Below are 17,282 nucleotides of genomic sequence, written 5' to 3' on the forward strand. Positions count from 1 at the left end.
CAAGCCGCCTGACAATCCTATGTAGGACACTGGTTGTTAGGCAGTGGATTGCTCCACCAGATGCCACTCTATTATATAAAATAGAAAAAGTACTGTTTTTCTGTCCTGTTTTTATGAGGAGTGTCCTATATTTTATCTCTACTTTTTGATATATCAAAAAATCCCTTGATTTTTTAAAATACATTTGGGTGGAAAATATCTTTCCCTTCTATAGCTTTTATTTATTTTTGCCTTTTCTCTACTTGTGCTTCTAGTTCGTGCGAGTCTCATTCTGGATGTATCACACCCTACTTTCCATATTATTATATTTCTGATTTGAGGTGGGTTATAATTACTTTTTATATACATCATACACTTGTTCATTACGTATATACATTTTACTGTGCTTAGAAGTTTTCTGAAATTTACTACTCTTGCTTATAGACTTTAAGGAAATCTGTCACCATGTTACTGCTATCCCATCTGATGTAGGGGCAGATATACTGGTTCCACTGTGCCACTTACTGGGCTGCTTTGCTATCATTTTGACAAAAATCACTGTTTTATTTGCTGCAGATTTAGGAGTTCTCTAAATGCTGAGCTCTGCACAACCCCGCCCAAACACTTCTGATTGGCTGCTTTTTGCCTATGCTCAGTGTACACAGAAAGCTACCAATCAGTGGTGGGGGCGGGTTTATACAGAGCTCCTTGATTACCAAGCAGAAGGTTTACTAGTCCTTTAGTGATAAAATCACTTTTATCAGCAGGAGATTATCAAAATTACGCAAGCAGCTCAGTAACTGATGCATCACTGGAGTCAGAGTATCTGTTTCTACATTGTGATGGTCTCAGATTAGGTGGAAAAAAACCTGTGACAGATTCCCTTTAAGGTGTTCGTACATCATAACAGTGGTCTGCCACATGATATATTTCTCCCCTATCCTGCCTACACATGGGCTGCAGAGCATGAATAAGTTCTGAGTCTGGAAAGGGAAGTCAGCAGCTGTCAGAGAAAACATGTCCGATCCTTCTTTCCTCTGACATCAGCTGTCGGAGGAGAGGTAGGAGGTCTCCACATGGTCCTGCTGAAATAGTCCACTTTGCCCTTAGGTATATGGGCACCTGTACTATAACGTCTTTGCAGCGAGAACTTTATTGAAGTTTTTGGAACTTTATAAATTCAGTATCATAGCGCAACATTCAATGTCTCCTATGTTAATAACTGATTGTTTATATCTGGAAAAAAGCCTAGAAAACTGGAGCTGTCTGTCCCATTAGAAGTCATTATTATTTGGTTTTAAATGCATAGATTTATTCCATATCCTGTTTGACCGAACGTTTCCATGCGCATGTACACTGGGTAAATCACATGGAGTGTGGGTAATTGTAGAGCGTGAATGTGAGGGGGTTGGCAGTTGACAACATGTTTTTATCATGGTACGAGGGTCCTAGTCATTGAAGGTAAGAATAGAAGGAATTGTGCAACACAAGGATATATTGATGATCTAAGGACAGGTCTAGTGGAAATTGTACAGTAATGACTTAGGGTAAATATATTATTAAAAAGATATTTGAAATCTGTACAAAGTACATGATGATTCATGGGCAGATATATGTTATACCCTTAGGCTTGTCCTGTCCTCATTCTTGCCTCCTGAGTGATGTTTTGTATGGCCAAACTTCAGCAGTTGGCAAACGGGTGACAACTACTCTCAATGGATTTGTGACTCAGGAAAGTGGCTGTCACCTTAAAGTTCATTCACCCACTGACCTGACAAAACTAAACAGAGCAGGTCTTACAACAAATTTTGTAGGGGCTCAAGTAGTAGAAGAATTTCTTATCAGTTTCAAACTTTTGGCTGTCAGGTAAAGGATGTTGTATTGTTACCCATAGAGGTTTAAAGGGGTGGTGCGACCCTGGGCTACAAGTCTGTGGTCACTCTATGTGACCACAGACGTGTGAATCCTCAAATCATGCACTGCTAAGATTCTCTGATGTTTATGTGATTTGCATACATGTGGTCACATACCGACTAGATGCATTAAGCATCGCTGGACAAGTCTAGTTGAAATGTGGCGGGAAGTAGGCGTCAGAGAATCCAAAGTGAGTAACGCACATGTGTTATCTGTTATTTTCATGGATAGAACACATACCCATTTATGGGGCTGTTCTGCAAAAAATCACTGTAACATGCACGTTTTTGATGCAAGTCGGGGATCAAAATTACAGATGGCATCAGCGTATAGGCCGTGTGCTGTCTGTGACTGACATTATAATGGATATGAGAAGCTTTGTCGTTATATTTTTGGATTTTCACTGACAAAACAATGATGGTAAAAACTGATACACTGAGCAAACACTGATGAAAATCCTATCCAAAACACTAATGAATAACAATCTTTGTTTTTATGTACAAGAAAACTCATGAATGTCCGAATGAGACCTGAAATGCATCAGCCTGGAGTCCACAGGAGCTCACAGAGGATTGTCTAGACTGGTCAGAGCTGTAAGAAACACTCAGCTCTCAGCTTTTATTCTGAAACTAGTAAGAAATTGGAAAACAAAATGGCATATTTATCAAGCTAAAGGAGCCAAAAAACTGTCTTATTGACTTGCACCATTTTTATCATGTGCCTTAGACAATTTTCATGACGGGTCCACCTAGGTGGCGTGACCTCGCTAAAAATGGACGTGGTTTATCAAAACAAGGGTATGGCTTAAAGGGCTACTGTTCTCTAATTTCCTCCAGATATATGCTATTCATCTGTAGGAGAGAAAAGTGAAGAGTTGATTGGCCGCTCGGGAGAGCCAGTGCCAACATCGATGGATCAGCGTCGGCACCGGAGTTGAGTATGTGTTATTATTTTACAGATTGGGAAGGGGTTGTCCGAGTAGTGGGCACATTTCTGCCACAGAGTATGCCAGCTAGCAGGTGGGAAAACACAGACTAGACAGTATTAAAGGGAAGCTGTCACCTGCTTTATCCTGCCCAAACCATGGGCAGCATGAATCAGAGCCTGGCTGCACAATTGCAGTTAGGTATATTTTCTCTGAAATGCTATGTTTCATAGTAAATACAGTTAGAAGATCTGTCCGAAGTCCATAGCTGGGGACGAGAATAGTCCGGCTCCTTCCCGGCTGGCTTTTCCGCAAACCGTTGTGGGTGACTGACAGAGCTATGGTAGATACCTATCAATCACTTCTAGGACTGGAAGGGTCGGAATAGTGCCATCTCCGGCTATGGCACCCAGCCAGATCTTCAAAGTTTACAGTCTCTACAGTCTCTGAAATGCCATAGAGTTAGACCTCGCTGCAATGGTGCAGCCAGGCTCCGATTCACGCGGCTGTGGTTTGGGCAGCATGAATCATGAGATAGGTTTCCTTTAAAATTAGTCAGAATTATCAACCACCAAGACCCATTTTGATCAATTTGACGCATTTTAAGACTGTGTCACTGTAGACTATGTCTGCATTGTCTAAAAATTAGAATGTATATTAGAAAGTCTAAGAACAAATAATTTTGGTGGGAACTTAAAGATAGAAGGTGGGAGCGGTCAGGCCTTTGGCTCCTGAAGACACTATGGACTAACATGCAGAACAGAAGAGGCAGCGGCTTCCTGCCACAACAACTGCATGCTAGGTGTTGCTTATATTTTACTGTTACATATAAGGCTTGCAGTCCATACTACCTTGCTGTAATATCTATTATACTATATAGTACACTGCCTCCTACTGGTATATTACATCTGTAAATCAGCACCTTTTTTCATAACAGAATTGTCATTAATATATTTATGGAGAAGTAGCCTATTAATATCACACACCTTAATCATCTGCAGTCCAGTCAAATATCTAATATATTTCTGTGTGTGTATATATTTTATATATATATCTACGCATGTGTCTATATATATATATATATATATATATATTTATATGCAAAAAATGCAGGCAGCACACTATATATACAGTAGGTATCAAAAGTACAGCAGACTTTGTAATCAGCGCTCATGTCCATAAGCAAAGTTCCGGCTCCTCAGAGCCTTTATCAAGCATGATAAAGGCTCTTTGGAGCTGAAACATTGCTTTTGCAGTGTCTGCTCCAAAGAGTCTTCTGTACTTTTGCTATCTACATATAGTGTATACATATTTTGAAAATGAAAGTATAATGGGCAATATTTATGGATGAGATTGTCCGTGATATCACCAGTTCCTAATGGATAGGCGACCGCTTGCTTTTCCAGAGACAGCACCTTCTCTTCATCTTCTAATGCAACTTTTCAGTTGGATGTGCGATAAACTGCAATACCAGGCGCAGCCTAAGGGTATGAATGGCGCTGTCTCTAAAAAAAAAAAAAAAAGCAAACCTTTTTAGTAAAATCTCAGACAAGCCCTTTTTAGATAGTTCTGGTGTAACATAATGTGATCGGTGCTGACATATTTGTGCCACAGCTTCTCACAATGTTCAGTGATCATTATCAGATACGTGACAGGCGAATCTCATCCACAAAACAAAGTACATTGAGTAAATAATACATGAGGAAATCTGCTTTCTTAACCCCTTCACTGCCAGAGAAACCAGTGGAGGTACTAACAGCAAAACTATAAAAATCCCCAGTTCACCATTGCAACCTATTCATTGCCAAGATGGGCTCCTGCAGCGGTGGTGTCTGGCTTGGTTGATATTTTGTACTGGCCACCACTTTAATCCCACTTCCCTCCTCCGACTTCTCCTGAGACTTATATCACCTCACGTAGTGTACCGAAAAGGCACTTTTCAAAAAACGTAAATTTTTTTTAATTGTTTTTTTTTCTTTTTTTCAATATTTTTCGTTTTTTTGGTCATTTTGTTTTCATTTGTAAAAACAGTGCTTTTCTTTTTTTTTTTAGAAAAAAGTTCTTTTGTGTTTTTTTCTTCTTTTCAAGTTAAGACGACTGAGTGGCGAATCACTCTAGTCTTCAGGAAACCTCCCTGCTCACGTATGTACAGATGTGTGTACGAGGGTGTCTATAATATACACACATATGGTATATACTGTATATTATATACACAGGCACACAGATAAAATAAAGGGTGGGAAGCAGCAATAATGGAACGCAGACATGCCGGATTCCTAATAAGTTCACAAAAAATGTGACAGAAATGCTTCATTCCAGTTGGGGAATTCATTCCTCCCGGCTGACAAGACTCCCAAGAATAGGATGATCTTTGTTATGTCGGCAGGGAAGAAGTAGGATTTATGTGCCTTGTATGTTCATTTTTATATTTCAGGTTTAACCAGGATGTTAGGATGTATTAAATAAAATAATAATGTATATTTTGTGGCATAGAATGAATCTAAATCCATTTCTAGTGCCATAAAATCCTATCCGCCCCGCAGCTTCAGTCCCGATCGGCAGTCAATCCCTGACTCCATGTTTCTCCCTATGTAAAACTAAGACTCTGAGATGACTGCCAAAATGCGGAATGCATCATATACCAGAGCGGAATTCAAATCCTTTTTACCTGGTGCAGAGTGAAATAGGAAATGAAGATAAAAGGTGTTTTGTGCTTTACGCACCTGCCAAGCAAAACTGGAAAGAAGCCGAGAAAGAAAGTTTGCCTAATTTAGCACTAAAAAGAACGCAGTCAGGAAGGGGGGTGGGAGTCGGGAGTTTAATAATAAAAAATGAAAGCTGCCACTGTACAACTGAGGAGGTTATCTTCCGATAAGATGCAGATGTCCAGTCAATCTTCCTCTCCACCACCATACAAATCGGCAAGTTTTTTGAAACGAGGGCCCCAGTCGTTTAAGTACTCAAAGTCCTGATCCTCAGAGCTAGAGGAATTGAGAGAACTAACAGAGCCGGCGGTGGAACCACTGCCTTCATAGTCGAATACCAGGAGAGAGTCATAAGGTGGCGCTGTAGGATCGTTGTCTGCTGCTCGTAGGCCCTGGAAGGGAAGAGGAAAAGCAAAGCTTTAGAAGCCGGTGAGGGATGAGGCAGAGAAGTCAGATGGATTTTTCTCATTCTGAACATTTTCTACTTGCAATCCAAGCCAAGCTCCTGATGTGTGGAGTGACAGGAGGCAGTGAAAGATGTGTGCACTAAATAAGGACTCTAGAAACAAGACATATTGTCCCTTATTAGGGCTTTCCTCTACAGAAGTACCTAAAATCGGATGCCTTCATCTGAAAATGTAGGTAGCATGTATACCTGATCAGTTAAAGGAATCACATCCGGAAACCCTGAAGCGGTTAAAAGAAGTGACATTCTCATTCTTCATGTGTCTTCGAAGCTGAATAGAATTGGAAGTTGCCTGCATAGACAGTTGCACCTCACAGCATAGAGGAAAAGATGCCGGAACCGCCACAAGAATGACTGTCAAGCTGCTTCAGGAAAACAACCTCCAGAGTTTTCCTGAAGTGGCTTCACTTGTTCAAACTCAGAAGCTGTGCCGGTGTCTAATGGTCACTGTGTGCCCACGATGTCTGGCATTGGCTTCGGCGCTGACATCCGGCTGACAGCACAGCAGCCAAGTAATGAGCTCAGTGGCTCAGAAGAGGGGGCTCTGTCTATATGGGTAGAGTTACCAAGCTCACTGACTGGCTGCCACAATGGCGACGTGATGCCAGTGCTGCTGCCAATGTCAGACACAAGGTGCAGTGATGGAGACTCTTCAGTGGTCCTGGGAAGGTGAGTACAGCTCAGTTTGTTATGTCTAAAAAAAAATACAGCCTGGGCCAAATATTATCTAAAAGGAGGCAACCCCTTTAAACTACTGAAATTTTATTTATTATTCACAAATTAGCTTTAGGTCATTGTAGGGAAGCAGGAAGTAAATCCTGGATTGCAGATATGTGTCACAGAGGTGGCTGGCCTCAGTGGTTTAAGTCATGGAAGAATGTGCACCAGTAACAACAGGTTACTGAAAGGATTTTTTAGCTTTAGTTTCAGGATTTAGGAGTGACCAAAGGTGAATAGGTGGGAAAAGTCGTTCCTTTGCACTCCACCTCAGGGTTTGCTCGTCTAATAACAGGCAGCTGAGCTTGAATCTCTACACCATGTATAGAAGTAATGCTGGAATTACAGTATTACTATATGTATCCCAGTCCACAACAAGAATAAGCTAATAATAATAAAAAAATAAATAAATTAGCAGCACATCTTGGCCACTTCCACAGCAGAATGTGGATTTTTGCCTGAAGCTTACAATCTACTCCATTACTAACTTTACGGGCTAAGCATTTCTCAGGAAGTTATGTCACCATGTTTGGGCCAGAGAAGTGCTCATCAATAATAACCTGTGTAGTAGTAATAGGTTTATATTATATCCCAGTGATTACCATGGACCTGAAGCAAGAAAGGAAAATATACAGTATATCGATGACTTAAATCTGGAGGTTACTTATTAGGTTGAGTTACTGATTTAATATGAGACATGATTTACACAAGATAAACCTTGGATTAATGGTCATTTAATCAACAAGCTGATTTTAATAGTGTCAGACAGTGTAAAACCCAGAACTGCAAACCTCGCATTGGGATATATAGTAATTCACTGACTCGACAAAGCTGTGTGGGCCCGAAGAGCAAAACACTGACAGATAAAAGCCAGAACAATATGTTATTCTAATTAAAACATGGCTGCATTTAATATTCCTGACTTCTGCCAACCGTCTCAGAGGAAATAAAATCTCGATTTGATTAGAAAATAGGAAAGCACTTTCTTTAATAAAAGAGACCGTGCTCACAAAGAAACATACAGACTCCTATATTACTGATTAAAAAAAATAATATGGTTAGCTGAGCTCTTTGTGTCTAGAATTACAGATCTATCGTTCGTCTGCCACTCATTGTATGCAATGGACAAAAAATTATTTTTTTTGTTAGCAAATTTGCTTCAAATATAAATCAGATGTCACATTATAACTAAAATGACAGCGGTGTCCTGAGAGGTCCATAAAGCGACCATTCAGATCAATAATTACTGCCTTCCAAATCTTACCGAGATGCAATTCAAGGAACAATGTGAGCTTCAAAGTGGTATCCAGCCATCGACATTTATCGTGAACCCATCTTATACTTCATAAATGGGTCCATATCAAAACCCAAACTCAGCAATCCAGTGTGTCTGGTAGCATCCATGAGAGGGTAGGAAGCAAGAGCAAGCAGAGCAAGAGCATTACTCTCTCCCTCAAAATCAGCGGCTAAGGATGGAATACCCTTTAAATCACTCATATTTTGGAAGGGATTAATGTGTAAACTATGGTTAACAAACGAAGACTGGATTCACACCTTCTGTTGTATTTACATTTTTTAAAATTTGCCGACTAGACACCAGCGGCACAACATTGAATGTAATGAGGTTTATTGGGTCTCTTGTCACTCTGTCCATCAAAACTTAGTCCTTCATGTCGAACGGTGGCTTATCTCTAAAGGTGCTTTCATATTTTGCTCTGTGTCCCCGTCAGGGCATACATCCAAAATCCTCTGCAAAATGGGGTTCGGAGGTATGTGCTGATGGGGACCACAGACTGTAATGGTGACGGCCGAGCGATCATGCGCTTTTCCGTGCTCCTTTTTTGGTAGTGTATGCCACAGGGGCAGACACCAAAACACCATCTACTATGTCTGAGTAGCCACCTCTTGTAGGTGTACACTCCTGAAAATGGTGCACGTCAGAGCACACATTCGCTCTGCCGTCACCATTACAGTCTACGGACCCGCTGGTACATATGTCTGGACCTGGATCTGCAGGGGATTTGGGATGTATGCCCCGCCCTGACCCAATAACACAATGTGTACGCACCCTAAGAGAACAATGTGACCGGCAGTCCAAAATCAGCAATGCACGATCAACATCTCTCCCAATCATCATTTGGACGACAATGCCATAAACATTAGACCGTAAGCCAAGCCCATCAATACCATCGAGTTCAGACAACTTTAGTCTAATGTGTATGGGGATCCATAAATGTCCAAAAAACATAACAAGGAAAGGTACTCATATCTTCAAGTACTGTTTTTTCAGGGACAACCTCTGCTTCCCATTATATCCCTCTATTGGAAGTCTGACACTAATTTGCATTATTAGAATGTTCGCTCTATATATATATGTGTGTGTGTGTGTATATATATATACATACACAAACACATATATATGTAATCTTGCGTTTCACTGCCTTTGGTAATGACTTTCCTCCTGGCCGTCTGAAGTAGATAGAAAATGAAATGATTGAACCTTGGTTCATTGATACAAACAGTGTGTGCGCACTCATTTACTACAGCTGGCTTGCCAGGTAGCATGCAGCAGTTAACATGATAAAAGTCTTTATTAATCATTACCTCAGTGATAAAATCTCCGATATCTCCGGGATGTGGAATGACAGGCCTTATTGGGTATTGTGGCTCAGCACCGACAGGCCTCTCGTCCACTCGTCTGACACCTGCCACTTTGTTCAAAACGTGATCGAGCGTCTCAGGCTGTTGCAACTGACTTAAATCATAGTCCTGGTGGGAAAACAAAGTGTTGGCAGGAGGAAAAGCAGCTGTTTCCATTGCACCAAATTGCTTAAAGAGTATTGAATGAATCTCTTCGAGCGGCTGCAGCAGTGGTCTGGCAGAGCTGGGTGCCGGCTAACTGAAGTCCCCTGCAGATTGTTTTTCCTTCTAGCTCTGAGTTTTTCTCTACATCATCTCATTGTTCTCAAACACGCTCACCTCTTGCATTACTACAGAATATGTGTGAAGTGTTGACTTATTCGATTGCTGCTTTTACTAGGTGGCACAAGAGACACAGTTCACTTTTTTCTGTGAAGAGCCTTTTTGCATACTCTTTTCTAAGGGAATATTGCAAGGCCTATAAGTCTCCTTGCACCAACTTGGCAGTTTCTGTAAATAGAAACGTTACTCTTTATCTTGAAGGCCTCTCACCTAACCAGTCACTTTACACTGACAAGGGTCAAGAATCCTGAAATTATGTGCAAATAGAGATTTTTTTTCATTTTGTAGATAATTCTGGTTTGGCTTTCTACTTTAAAACATGTGGCAAGCTTCTTTCAAGGATCAATAATTACTTTTACCTCCAATAAGTGGCATTAGAGACCAAATTCTCTTTCTCTGTGAAGAGGCTATTTGCAGATTTTTTTTCCCCAGAGAGCATTGCATAGCCTATAATTTGTCCTACAGTCATGGCCAAAAGTATTGACACCCCTGCAATCCTGTCGGATAATGCTAATTTTCTTCCTGAAAATGATTGCAAACATAAATTATTTGGTATTATTATCTTCATTTAATTTGTCTTAAATGAAAAAACACAAAAAGAATTGTCCTAAAGCCAAATTGGATATAATTCCACACCAAACATAAAAAAGGGGGTGGACAAAAGTTTGGCACTGTTCAAAAAAATCATGTGATGCTTCTCTAATTTGTGTAATTAACAGCACATGTAACTTACCTGTGGCACCTAACAGGTGTTGGCAATAACTAAATCACACTTGCAGCCAGTTGACATGGATTAAAGTTGACTCAACTCTGTCCTGTGTCCTTGTGTGTACCACATTGAGCATGGAGAAAAGAAAGAAGACCAAAGAACTGTCTGAGGACTTGAGAAACGAAATTGTGAGGAAGCATGAGCAATCTCAAGGCTACAAGTCCATCTCCAAAGACCTGAATGTTCCTGTGTCTACCGTGACCAGTGTCATCAAGAAGTTTAAAGCCCATGGCATTGTGGCTAACCTCCCTAGTTGTGGACGGAAAAGAAAAATTGACAAGAGATTTCAGCGCAAGATTGTGCGGATGTTGGATAAAGAACCTCGACTAACATCCAAACAAGTTCAAGCTGCCCTGCAGTCCAAGGGTACAACAGTGTCAACCCGTACTATCCGTCGGCGTCTGAATGAAAAGGGACTGTATGGTAGGCGACTCAGGAAGAACCCACTTCTTACCCCGAGACATAAAAAAGCCAGGCTGGAGTTTTCCAAAACTTACCTGGTCAGATGAGACAAAAGTAGAGTTTTTTGGGCAAAGGCATCAACATAGAGTTTACAGGAGAAAAAAAGAGGCATGCAAAGAAAAGAACACGGTCCCTACAGTCAAACATGGCAAAGGTTCCCTGATCTTTCAGGGTTGCTTTGCTGCCTCTGGCACTGGACTGCCTGACTGTGTGCATGGCATTATGAAGTCTGAAGACTACCAACAATTTTGGAGCATAATGTAGGGCCCAGTGTGAGGTCATGGGTCTTCCAGCAGGACAATGACCAAAAACACACTTCAAAAAGCACTAGAAAATACACTGGAGACTTCTAAGGTGGCCAGCAATGAGTCCAGACCTGAATCCCATAGAACACCTGGGGAGAGATCTAAAAATGGCAGTTTGGAGAAGGCACCCTTCAAATATCAGAGACCTGGAGCAGTTTGTCAAAGAAGAATGGTCTAAAATTCCAGCAGAGCAGTGTAAGAAACTCATTGATGGTTACCAGAAGCGGTTGGTCGCAGTTATTTTGCCTAAAGGTTGTGCAACCAAGTATTAGGCTGAGGGTGCCAATACTGTTGTCTGGCCCAATTTTGGAGTTTTGTGTGAAATGATCAATGTTTTGCTTTTTGCTTCATTCTCTTTTGTGTTTTTTCATTTAAGACAAATTAAATGAAGATAATAATACCAAAGAATTTGTGTTTGCAATCATTTTCAGGAAGAAACTGAGTATTATCTGACAGAATTGCAGGGGTGTCAATACTTTTGGCCATGACTGTACACCAGCTTGGAGGTCTCAGGAAAGCGAGATTTTACCCTTTATGGTGTATTAATACTAGCTAATTACTGTGAATGGGCATTCCTACAGCCATAATCGGTCAATGTAATCAGGCTGCAAATCACCAGATGAACAAGCAAAATGCTCGTTTGTCAGGTGAAATTATTTTTGAGCTTACTTAAAAATCATCATTCTTGGCAGCACATCATCCTATGTAAACAGAACTTGTGCTCCCGAGAACAACAGTCTATGCACACAGAACAAATTATGATTGAGGAGTGTTGGAAGTGTGGATGGCCTGTCTAAATGGGCTATGAAATAAAACATGTTCGGCGGTAGTTAAAACGCCACAAGTTGGCCTGTGTACGCAAGCATCCCATCTCCAAGATCCTATCCCAATATGGTGTAATAGAAATAATATTAGCAAATACCCCCCAGTTAGAAATGTAGTATAGTTCTCCTGTTTGCCTATGTTGCTTACACCAGGGCATTTTAGTTGCTTAGATATCCAAAGGTATCACCACTCATATAGTGACAGTTAGCTGTTATTGGTAGTAACCATGGATACCTAAGCTACTGCAATGCCCTGCACATGGGGTAAGCGAACAGTGAACAGTGAATCAGAAGAACAATAATACATTTCTAATTGGAGTTATTTGCTAATATTATTATTATTACACCTACTAAATAGTGGGATACAATATTGGAAATTGGAATACCTCTTTAAACTCTTTGATGTCTGTCATTCCGACAACCAGTCTCTCACTTTGCATGGACAAGGGACAAGAACCCTGAAACAGCCATCTGTAAATGGAGAGCTGTTCCTTTTGAAGAAGATTCTGGTCCGGATTTCTAGCCTGAGTCATCTGTGGACAGCCTGAGTCATCTGTGGACAGCCTGAGTCATCTGTGGACAGCCTGAGTCATCTGTGGACAGCCTGTTATGTCACTCCACTGCCTATCTCTGTGACTGAGGTGCAGTGTCCATGCTCACAGGTATTACCTGGTCTTCCTCTCCACCACCCTCCTCGTCATACTTCAGGATGTTGTCTCTGACGTCATCTTCTGGGTCGATCAGCAGCTGCTTTGTATGTCGTTCCTTTTCTCTGCGCTTCATCCACATGACAAACAGGAGAACCATAGCTGAAAGAAGAAGAATATTGGTTCCATTTATTTCCTGATACTAAATTGCAGTGGTCTGATCAGTCTTATTTATTGCAATTATCTTGTAGAAAAGAGGAATAAGTCTTGTACAGTCTGGTAATATTTATGAACCAGACCCTGAAATGGCACTGACTTCTGACAACGTTAGAATGTATTATCTACATCAATTTTAACCCCTTATTGACCAGGGATATTTTTACTTTGTGTTTTCGTTTTTCGCTCCACTCCTTCCCAGAGCCATAACTTTTTTATTTTTCTGTCAATATGGCCATGTGAGGGTTTGTTTTTTTGTGGGACAAAAACTTTTGAACGACACCAATCGTTTTCCCATGTCGTGTAATGTAAAACGGGGAAAAAATTCCAAGTGCGGTGAAATTGCAAAAAAAAGTGCAATCACGCAATTGTTTTTTTGTTTGGCTTTTTTGCTAGGTTCACTGAATGCTAAAACTGACCTGCCATTATGATTCTCCAGGTCATTACGAGTTCTTAGACACCAAACATGTCTAGGTTCTTTTTTATCTAAGTGGAAAAAAAAAAAATTCCAAAATTTGTAAAAAAAAAAAAAATAAAAAAAATTAATTCTGGTGTTTTAACTTTTTTTCTTGTTACGTCTTTTAGCCATCGGGTTAATTATTTTTTAACCCCTTCATGACCTTGGGATTTTTCGTTTTTTCATGTCCGTTTTTCGCTCCCCTCCTTCCCAGAGCCATAACTTTTTTATTTTCAATTTGGCCATGTGAGGGCTTATTTTTTGCGAAACAAGTTGTACTTTTGAAAGACATCATTGGTTTTAGCATGTCGTGTACTAGAAAACGGGAAAAAAATACCAAGTGCAGTGAAATTGCAAAAAAAGTGCAATCCCACACTTGTTTTTTATTTGGCTTTTTTGCTAGGTTCACTAAATGCTAAAACTGACCTGCCATTATGATTCTCCAGGTCATTATGAGTTCATAGACACCAAACATGTCTTGGTTATTATTTATATAAGTGGCGAAAAAAAATTCCAAACTTTGCTAAAAAAAAAAGAATTGCGCCATTTTCTGATACCCGTAGCATCTCCATTTTTGGCGTCTGGGGTCAGTTGAAGGCTTATTTTTTGCGTGCCAAGCTGGCATTTTTAATTATACCGTTTTGGTGCAGACATGTTCTTTTGATCGCCCGTTATTGCATTTTAATGCAATGTCGCGGCGACCAAAAAAACGTAATTCTCGCGCTTCGATTTTTTTCTCGCTACGCTGTTTAGTGATCAGGTTAATGCTTTTTTTATTGATAGATCAGGCGATTCTGAACGCGGGGATACCAAATATGTGTAGGTTTGATTTTTTTTATTGATATATTTTGAATGGGGCGAAAGGGGGGTGATTTAAACTTTTATATTTTTTAATATTTTTCACATTTTTTTTCCTTTTTTTTTTTTTTTTCCTTTTGCCATGCTTCAATTGCCTCCATAGGAGGCTAGAAGCAGGCACAACTCGATCGCCTCTGCTACATAGAAGCGATCATCAGATCGCTGCTATGCAGCAGAAATGCAGGTGTGCAATGGGCGCTGACCACAGGGTGGCGCTCATAGCTAGCCAGGATCAGTAACCATAGAGGTCTCAAGGACCTCTATGGTTACTATGCAGAAGCTTTGCTGACCCCCGATCATGTGATGGGGGTCAGCGATGCGCTCATTTCCGGCTGCTTGGCTGGAAGTGCTAGTTAAATGCCACTGTCAGCGTTTGACAGCTGCTTTTAACTTGTTAATAGCGGCGGGTGAATCGCGATTTCACCCACCGCTATTGCGGGCACATGTCAGCTGTTCAAAACAGCTGACATGTCCCGCCTTTGACGAGGGCTCACCGCCGGAGCCCATATCAAAGCAGGGGATCTGACCTCGGACGTACTATCCCATCTGAGGTCAGAAAGGGGTTAATATTGACAGATTGGGCGATTTTGAACGCAGATACACCAAATATGTGTATGTTTGATTCTTTTTTTATTTTGAATGGGGCAAAAAGGGGGTGATTTGAACTTTTATATTTTTTTAATATTTTTAAAAATATTTTTTTTTTCTTTCGGCATGCTTCAATAGTCTCCATGGGAGATTAGAAGCTGTCATATCCCGATCAGCTCTGCTACATACAGGTGATGATCAGATCGCCTGTATGTAGCAGAATTGTTGACTTGTTATGAACGCCGCCACCAGGCGGCGCTCCTACCAATCTGGCAGTGACAACCATAGAGGTCTGCTGGAGACCTCTGGTTGTCATGCCAACCCATCGGCAACCCGCGGTCATGTGACACGGGCGCCAATGGGCGGGATTTCCGATGCGCTTGCTGGAAGCGTGTATTAAATGCCGCTGTCACATTTGATGTCATTTAACGGGTTAACAGCCATGGGTGGATCGTAATTCCACCTACGACTGCTAGAGGCATATGTCAGCTGCTCAAAACACGTGCCAGAAAAGATGTGGGCTCAGTGTCGGAGCCCACATCAAAGGGAGGGTGTCAGACATCGGCATACTATTAAACAAATCAAAACAAATACGGATAAAAAAATTTTTTTTAAATCTGCTTTTATTTTCTCTTTTTTTTTTCTTTTTCAGTTTCCTGTGCATGATAGAGATGTGCTTAGTAGTGCCATTTACGAACAATAATCTGGAGGTGTTCACTGACTTCTTTGTGAGAGCGTGGTGGGCATATTCTGCAATCTGTGCAAAGGTCACTGTGCAGGGAGGGGGAGAAGGTAGCTGAAACATCATCTATTGTGAACAGTAAATCATATTGTGAATAGTAAATCATGTTTTATACTGCCTGTGATGATAATAGAAGTTACACCTTGTATATACTTCAGTATACTGTAGAGTTGCACTCAATTACTGGAGGTGTCACATACATTACATTACCAATACTGAATATCCTGTATTCTACTCCAGAGCTGCACTCACTATTCTGTTTGTGGAGTCACTGTTAACATACATTATGTTACTTATCCTGTACTGATCCTGAGTTACATCCTGTATTATACCCCAGAGCTGCACTCACTATTCTGCTTGTGGAGTCACTGTGTACATACATTACATTACTTATCCTGTACTGATCCTGAGTTACATACTGTATTATACTCCAGAGCTGCACTCACTATTCTGCTGGAGGAGTTACTGTGTACATACATTACATTACTTATCCTGTACTGACCCTGAGTTACATCCTGTATTATACTCCAGAGCTACACTCACTATTCTGCTGGTGGAGTCACTGTGTACATACATTACATTACTTATCCTGTACTGATCCTGAGTTACATCCTGTATTATACTGCAGAGCTGCACTCACTATTCTGCTGGTGCAGTCACTGTGTACATACATTACATTACTTATCCTGTACTGACCCTGAGTTACATCCTGTATTATACTCCAGAGCTACACTCACTATTCTGCTGGTGGAGTCACTGTGTACATACATTACATTACTTATCCTGTACTGATCCTGAGTTACATCCTGCATTATACTCCAGAGCTGCACTCACTCTTCTGCTGGTGGAGTCACTGTGTACATACATTGCATTACTTATCCTGTACTGATCCTGAGTTATATCCTGTATTATACTCCACAGCTGCACTCACTCTTCTGCTGGTGGAGTCACTGTGTACATACATTACATTACTTATCCTGTACTGATCCTGAGTTACATCCTGTATTATACTCCACAGCTGCACTCACTATTCTGCTGGTGGAGTCACTGTGTACATACATTATGTTACTTATCCTGTACTGATCCTGAGTTACACCTGTATTATACCCCAGAGCTGCACTCACTATTCTGCTTGTGGAGTCACTGTGTACATACATTACATTACTTATCTTGTACTGATCCTGAGTTACATCCTGTATTATACTCCAGAGCTGCACTCACTATTCTGCTGGAGGAGTTACTGTGTACATACATTACATTACTTATCCTGTACTGACCCTGAGTTACATCCTGTATTATACTCCAGAGCTTCACTCACTATTCTGCTGGTGTAGTCACTGTGTACATACATTGCATTACTTATCCTGTACTGATCCTGAGTTACATCCTGTACTATACTCCACAGCTGCACTCACTATTCTGCTGGTGGAGTCACTGTGTACATACATTACATTACTTATCCTGTACTGATCCTGAGTTACATCCTGTATTATACTCCACAGCTGCACTCACTATTCTGCTGGTGCAGTCACTGTGTACATACATTACATTACTTATCCTGTACTGATCCTGAGTTACATCCTGTATTATACCCCAGAGCTGCACTCACTATTCTGCTGGTGCAGTTACTGTGTACATACATTACATTACTTATCCTGTACTGATCCTGAGTTACATCCTGTGTTATACTCCAGAGCTGCACTCACTATTCTGCTGGTGGAGTCAC

At 40.8% G+C, this 17,282-nt stretch overlaps 1 protein-coding gene across 2 annotated transcripts in view; it reads right to left on the minus strand.

The window, feature by feature from the left end:
• Positions 1–5,622: 5,622 nt before the first annotated feature.
• The window catches only part of CDH4 (cadherin 4), a 1,112,924-nt gene continuing 1,101,264 nt past the window's right edge, over positions 5,623–17,282 (minus strand). For both annotated transcript variants that reach the window (XM_069751205.1, XM_069751206.1), the window contains 3 exons: positions 12,718–12,857; positions 9,311–9,475; positions 5,623–5,915 (listed from right to left, as the gene is read on the minus strand). In XM_069751205.1, coding sequence (XP_069607306.1) covers positions 5,709–5,915; positions 9,311–9,475; positions 12,718–12,857 — 512 coding nt within the window. In that variant the 3' untranslated portion in view covers positions 5,623–5,708. The remainder of the gene's footprint in view (positions 5,916–9,310; positions 9,476–12,717; positions 12,858–17,282) is intronic.

The sequence above is a fragment of the Ranitomeya imitator genome, chromosome 2 (assembly GCF_032444005.1).
Source record: "Ranitomeya imitator isolate aRanImi1 chromosome 2, aRanImi1.pri, whole genome shotgun sequence".
Classification (NCBI taxonomy): Eukaryota; Metazoa; Chordata; class Amphibia; order Anura; family Dendrobatidae; genus Ranitomeya; species Ranitomeya imitator.